We start from the raw sequence: 7,206 nt of genomic DNA, 5'->3' as shown, positions 1-7,206 counted from the left end.
ATTTCTGTTGCCAGCCCTGGTAGTGCTTTGCAAACCATGAAAACTGTTCTTAGATGACAGGAGCTGGGGGGTTTTACCAGTAAAGACGGTGCTTTGTTTGTCTGATGATCCAAATATCCTCTCTGTTCACATTTCTAACATATTTGTTCCTCATCAGCAAAAACGACAAATTTATCTCTGCGCTGCGCTAACAGGATGTGGTGGCGGAACATGTGGTGTGTGTAGCTGCACTGGCTGAGGGTGTACTCCTGAGACAGTGCTGTGCTGTGCAGCCCTCATCCCCTCCTTCTGCTGCCACTCACATCCTGCTGTCATCAGGGCCACAAAACAGGCAACCAAGTCACACAGGAGACGCCCTGCATGATGGTAAGATGCATCCCTTCTGCCTTATTACATAGCACGGCCATTGTATTTCTGTTACACTGAGAACTGCCACCAACGGTGCCAGGGGTTAAGGATTTGCCCCCTTGGAACTTGTGTCCTGGGATGTGTAGCTCTGTTCTGCTATAGACTGCTATGAATGAATGAGCCTCTCTTTTACCAGTAACACTGAACGTTGCTAAGAACCAGACTTATATTCAGATATTCACATGCAAACCGGAGATAAATGTATGGCTATATCCTCACAGATGTTTTCCCATGGTATAATTCGATAATATCTTGTTGAGGAAATGAAGCATTAAGAGCTATATTGCAATTAAATTAATCAAGAGCCGTCAAATTACAACTAAACTAGAGGGAAAGACGCAGTAAAGAATATCCAGCCACCTGAGGAGGTAAATGAGTATAAAATACAAAGTGTATTCTGAAACCCTGGAGGTAATTCCAAGTTGATCGCAGCAGGAATTTTGGTAGCAGTTGGGCAAAACCATGTGCACTGCAGGTGGGGCAGATATAACATGTGCAGAGAGAGTTAGATTTGGGTGTGGTGAGTTCAATCTGCAATCTAAATTGCAGTGTAAAAATAAAGCAGCCAGTATTTACCCTGCACAGAAACAAAATAACCCACCCAAATCTAACTCTCTCTGCAAATGTTATATCTGCCCCCCCCCTGCAGTGCACATGGTTTTGCCCAACTGCTAAAATTTTTCCTGCTGATCAACTTGGAATTACCCCCCCTGTTCCTGACGTTGCACACATAACACAAGTGGTGTAATTGTAGTGTGCAGGGTTAGGCAATCTGCTGTACAGATGCCGAAATAACTCTCTCTAACTCAGACATAGAAAATAAGAATTTACTTACCGATAATTCTATTTCTCGGAGTCCGTAGTGGATGCTGGGGTTCCTGAAAGGACCATGGGGAATAGCGGCTCCGCAGGAGACAGGGCACAAAAAGTAAAGCTTTCCGATCAGGTGGTGTGCACTGGCTCCTCCCCCTATGACCCTCCTCCAAGCCTCAGTTAGGTACTGTGCCCGGACGAGCGTACACAATAAGGGAGGAATTTTGAATCCCGGGTAAGACTCATACCAGCCACACCAATCACACCGTACAACTTGTGATCAAACCCAGTTAACAGTATGATAACAGAGGAGCCTCTGAAAGATGGCTTCCTAAACAATAACCCGAATTAGTTAACAATAACTATGTACAATTATTGCAGATAATCCGCACTTGGGATGGGCGCCCAGCATCCACTACGGACTCCGAGAAATAGAATTATCGGTAAGTAAATTCTTATTTTCTCTATCGTCCTAGTGGATGCTGGGGTTCCTGAAAGGACCATGGGGATTATACCAAAGCTCCCAAACGGGCGGGAGAGTGCGGATGACTCTGCAGCACCGAATGAGAGAACTCCAGGTCCTCCTTAGCCAGAGTATCAAATTTGTAAAATTTTACAAACGTGTTCTCCCCTGACCACGTAGCTGCTCGGCAAAGTTGTAATGCCGAGACCCCTCGGGCAGCCGCCCAAGATGAGCCCACCTTCCTTGTGGAGTGGGCCTTTACAGATTTAGGCTGTGGCAGGCCTGCCACAGAATGTGCAAGTTGGATTGTGCTACAGATCCAACGAGCAATCGTCTGCTTAGACGCAGGAGCACCCATCTTGTTGGGTGCATACAATATAAACAACGAGTCAGATTTTCTGACTCCAGCTGTCCTTGCAATATATATTTTTAATGCTCTGACAACGTCCAGTAACTTGGAGTCCTCCAAGTCACTTGTAGCCGCAGGCACTACAATAGGCTGGTTCAGATGAAATGCTGACACCACCTTAGGGAGAAAATGCGGACGAGTCCGCAGTTCTGCCCTGTCCGAATGGAAAATCAGATATGGGCTTTTGTAAGATAAAGCTGCCAGTTCTGACACTCTCCTGGCCGAAGCCAGGGCTAGTAACATGGTCACTTTCCATGTGAGATATTTTAAATCCACCTTTTTTAGTGGTTCAAACCAATGAGATTTTAGAAATTCCAAAACCACATTGAGATCCCACGGTGCCACTGGAGGCACCACAGGAGGCTGTATATGCAGCACTCCCTTAACAAAAGTCTGGACTTCAGGAACTGAAGCCAATTCTTTTTGAAAGAAAATCGACAGGGCCGAAATTTGAACCTTAATAGATCCCAATTTGAGACCCATAGACAATCCTGATTGCAGGAAATGTAGGAATCGACCCAGTTGAAATTCCTCCGTTGGAGCACTCCGATCCTCGCACCACGCAACATATCTTCGCCAAATGCGGTGATAGTGTTGCACGGTTACTTCCTTCCTTGCTTTAATCAAAGTAGGAATGACTTCTTCCGGCATGCCTTTTTCCTTTAGGATCCGGCGTTCAACCGCCATGCCGTCAAACGCAGCCGCGGTAAGTCTTGAAACAGACAGGGACCCTGCTGAAGCAAGTCCCTCCTTAGAGGTAGAGGCCACGGATCTTCCGTGATCATCTCTTGAAGTTCCGGGTACCAAGTCCTTCTTGGCCAATCCGGAACCACTAGTATCGTTCTTACGCCTCTTTGCCGTATAATTCTCAATACTTTTGGTATGAGAGGCAGAGGAGGAAACACATACACCGACTGGTACACCCAAGGCGTTACCAGCGCGTCCACAGCTATTGCCTGCGGATCTCTTGACCTGGCGCAATACCTGTCCAGTTTTTTGTTGAGGCGAGACGCCATCATGTCCACCATTGGTCTTTCCCAACGGGTTACCAGCATGTGGAAGACTTCCGGATGAAGTCCCCACTCTCCCGGGTGAAGGTCGTGTCTGCTGAGGAAGTCTGCTTCCCAGTTGTCCACTCCCGGGATGAACACTGCTGACAGTGCTATCACATGATTCTCTGCCCAGCGAAGAATCCTTGCAGCTTCTGCCATTGCACTCCTGCTTCTTGTGCCGCCCTGTCTGTTTACATGGGCGACTGCCGTGATGTTGTCCGACTGGATCAACACCGGTTTTCCTTGAAGCAGAGGTTCTGCCTGGCTTAGAGCATTGTAGATTGCTCTTAGTTCCAGAATGTTTATGTGAAGAGACGTTTCCAGGCTCGTCCACACTCCCTGGAAGTTTCTTCCTTGTGTGACTGCTCCCCAGCCTCTCAGGCTGGCGTCCGTGGTCACCAGGATCCAATCCTGTATGCCGAATCTGCGGCCCTCCAATAGATGAGCACTCTGCAACCACCACAGAAGAGATACCCTTGTCCTTGGAGACAGGGTTATCCGCTGGTGCATCTGAAGATGCGACCCTGACCATTTGTCCAACAGATCCCTCTGGAAAATTCGTGCATGGAATCTGCCGAATGGAATTGCTTCGTAAGAAGCCACCATTTTTCCCAGGACTCTTGTGCATTGATGTACAGACACCTTTCCTGGTTTTAGGAGGTTCCTGACAAGCTCGGATAACTCCTTGGCTTTTTCCTCCGGGAGAAAAACCTTTTTCTGAACCGTGTCCAGAATCATCCCTAGGAACAGCAGACGAGTTGTCGGCATTAACTGGGATTTTGGAATATTCAGAATCCAGCCGTGCTGTTTTAGCACTTCTTGAGACAGTGCTAATCCCCTCTCTAGCTGTTCTCTGGACCTTGCCCTTATTAGGAGATCGTCCAAGTATGGGATAATTAATACGCCTTTTCTTCGAAGAAGAATCATCATCTCGGCCATTACCTTTGTAAAGACCCGAGGTGCCGTGGACAATCCGAACGGCAGCGTCTGAAACTGATAGTGACAGTTTTGTACAACGAACCTGAGGTACCCCTGGTGTGAGGGGTAAATTGGAACGTGGAGGTACGCATCCTTGATGTCCAAGGACACCATAAAGTCCCCTTCTTCCAGGTTCGCTATCACTGCTCTGAGTGACTCCATTTTGAACTTGAACTTCTTTATGTACAGGTTCAAGGACTTCAGATTTAGAATAGGTCTTACCGAGCCGTCCGGCTTCGGTACCACAAATAGAGTGGAATAATACCCCTTTCCCTGTTGTAGAAGAGGTACCTTGACTATCACCTGCTGAGAGTACAGCTTGTGAATGGCTTCCAAAACCGTCTCCCTTTCGGAGGGGGACGTTGGTAAAGCAGACTTCAGGAAACGGCGAGGCGGATCTGTCTCTAGTTCCAACCTGTACCCCTGAGATATTATCTGCAGGATCCAGGGATCTACCTGCGAGTGAGCCCACTGCGCGCTGAAATTCTTGAGACGACCGCCCACCGCCCCCGAGTCCGCTTGAGAAGCCCCAGCGTCATGCTGAGGCTTTTGTAGAAGCGGGGGAGGGCTTCTGTTCCTGGGAAGGAGCTGCCTGTTGGTGTCTCTTCCCCCTTCCTCTGCCTCTTGGCAGATATGAATATCCCTTTGCTCTCTTGTTTTTAAAGGAACGAAAGGGCTGCGGTTGAAAAGTCGGTGTCTTTTTCTGTTGGGGAGTAGCTTGAGGTAAAAAGGTGGATTTCCCGGCTGTAGCCGTGGCCACCAAATCTGATAGACCGACTCCAAATAACTCCTCCCCTTTATACGGCAAAACTTCCATATGCCGTTTTGAGTCCGCATCGCCTGACCACTGTCGCGTCCATAAACTTCTTCTGGCCGAAATGGACATAGCACTTACCCGTGATGCCAGTGTGCAGATATCCCTCTGTGCATCACGCATATAAAGAAATGCATCCTTTATTTGCTCTAAAGACAGTAAAACATTGTCCCTATCCAGGGTATCAATATTTTCAATCAGGGACTCTGACCAAGCTACTCCAGCACTGCACATCCAGGCTGTCGCTATAGCTGGTCGTAGTATAACACCTGTATGTGTGTATATACTTTTTTGGATATTTTCCATCCTCCTATCTGCTGGATCTTTAAGTGCGGCCGTCTCAGGAGAGGGTAACGCCACTTGTTTAGATAAGCGTGTGAGCGCCTTGTCCACCCTAGGAGGTGTTTCCCAGCGCGCCCTAACCTCTGACGGGAAAGGGTATAAAGCTAATAACTTCTTTGAAATTAGCATCTTTTTATCGGGGGCAACCCACGCTTCATCACATACATCATTTAGTTCTTCTGATTCAGGAAAAACTATAGGTAGTTTTTTCACACCCCACATAATACCCTGTTTAGTGGTACCTGTAGTATCAGCTAAATGTAACGCCTCCTTCATTGCCAAAATCATATAACGTGTGGCCCTACTGGAAAATACGGTTGATTCGTCACCGTCGCCACTGGAATCAGTGCCTGTGTCTGGGTCTGTGTCGACCGACTGAGGCAAAGGGCGTTTTACAGCCCCTGACGGTGTTTGAGGCGCCTGGACAGGCACTAACTGATTGTCCGGCCGTCTCATGTCGTCAAACGACTGCTTTAGCGTGTTGACACTATCCCGTAATTCCATAAATAAAGGCATCCATTCTGGTGTCGACCCCCTAGGAGGTGACATCCCCATATTTGGCAATTGCTCCGCCTCCACACCAATATCGTCCTCATACATGTCGACACACACGTACCGACACACAGCAGACACACAGGGAATGCTCTTAACGAAGACAGGACCCCACTAGCCCTTTGGGGAGACAGAGGGAGAGTTTGCCAGCACACACCAAAAGCACTATATATGACAGGGATAGCCTTATAATAAGTGCTCCCTGTATAGCTGCTTTTATAATATAATTTTTGCCACTATTTTGCCCCCCCTCTCTTGTTTTACCCTGTTTCTGTAGTGCAGTGCAGGGGAGAGACCTGGGAGCCGTCCTGACCAGCGGAGCTGTGTAAGGAAAATGGCGCTGTGTGCTGAGGAGATAGGCCCCGCCCCTTTTCCGGCGGGCTCGTCTCCCGCTCTTTAGTGTATTCTGGCAGGGGTTAAATATCTCCATATAGCCCCCGGAGGCTATATGTGAGGTATTTTTTAGCCAAATAGGTTTTCATTTGCCTCCCAGGGCGCTCCCCTCCCAGCGCCCTGCACCCTCAGTGACTGCCGTGTGAAGTGTGCTGAGAGGAAAATGGCGCACAGCTGCAGTGCTGTGCGCTACCTTTAGAAGACTGAGGAGTCTTCTGCCGCCGATTCTGGACCTCTTCATGTTTCAGCATCTGCAAGGGGGCCGGCGGCGAGGCTCCGGTGACCATCCAGGCTGTACCTGTGATCGTCCCTCTGGAGCTGATGTCCAGTAGCCAAGAAGCCAATCCATCCTGCACGCAGGTGAGTTCACTTCTTCTCCCCTAAGTCCCTCGTTGCAGTGATCCTGTTGCCAGCAGGACTCACTGTAAAATAAAAAACCTAAGCTAAACTTTCTCTAAGCAGCTCTTTAGGAGAGCCACCTAGATTGCACCCTTCTCGGCCGGGCACAAAAATCTAACTGAGGCTTGGAGGAGGGTCATAGGGGGAGGAGCCAGTGCACACCACCTGATCGGAAAGCTTTACTTTTTGTGCCCTGTCTCCTGCGGAGCCGCTATTCCCCATGGTCCTTTCAGGAACCCCAGCATCCACTAGGACGATAGAGAAAGGGAATTTACGCCTATTTTTTAAACAACTGCGTGTGGATTTCTGCGGCAAAGATACGTACGTTTTGAACGGATGAATTGCGGCCTGGGCACCTCATGATGCTTTTGATAATACGCACACAGCTCCAATGTTTGGTTATCAGCACATGGGAACTTCTGTACCGCGCCTGTTCTGTTGTGTGACTGTGACACCACTCTTGGGGGTCTATTCATGAAGCAGTGAAAAGAGTGGAGAAGTGAGCCTGTGGAGAAGTTGCCCATGGCAACCAATCAGCTGCTCCGTACAATTGTATAGTATGAAAATGTTAAATGTTACTTCA

General features: G+C 48.5%; 1 protein-coding gene across 2 annotated transcripts in view; it reads left to right on the top strand.

The window, feature by feature from the left end:
• Positions 1 to 275: 275 nt before the first annotated feature.
• The window catches only part of GMFG (glia maturation factor gamma), a 28,107-nt gene continuing 21,176 nt past the window's right edge, over positions 276 to 7,206 (top strand). The window contains exon 1 of one of the 2 annotated variants that reach the window (XM_063935724.1): positions 276 to 366. In XM_063935724.1, the coding sequence (XP_063791794.1) occupies positions 361 to 366 (6 nt within the window). In that variant the 5' untranslated portion in view covers positions 276 to 360. The remainder of the gene's footprint in view (positions 367 to 7,206) is intronic. The other variant, XM_063935723.1, reaches the window with a different exon arrangement.

The sequence above is a fragment of the Pseudophryne corroboree genome, chromosome 8, assembly GCF_028390025.1.
Source record: "Pseudophryne corroboree isolate aPseCor3 chromosome 8, aPseCor3.hap2, whole genome shotgun sequence".
Taxonomy (NCBI): Eukaryota; Metazoa; Chordata; class Amphibia; order Anura; family Myobatrachidae; genus Pseudophryne; species Pseudophryne corroboree.
Note: the sequence above shows the minus strand (reverse complement) of the source record. Positions and strands in the feature narration are given on the sequence as shown.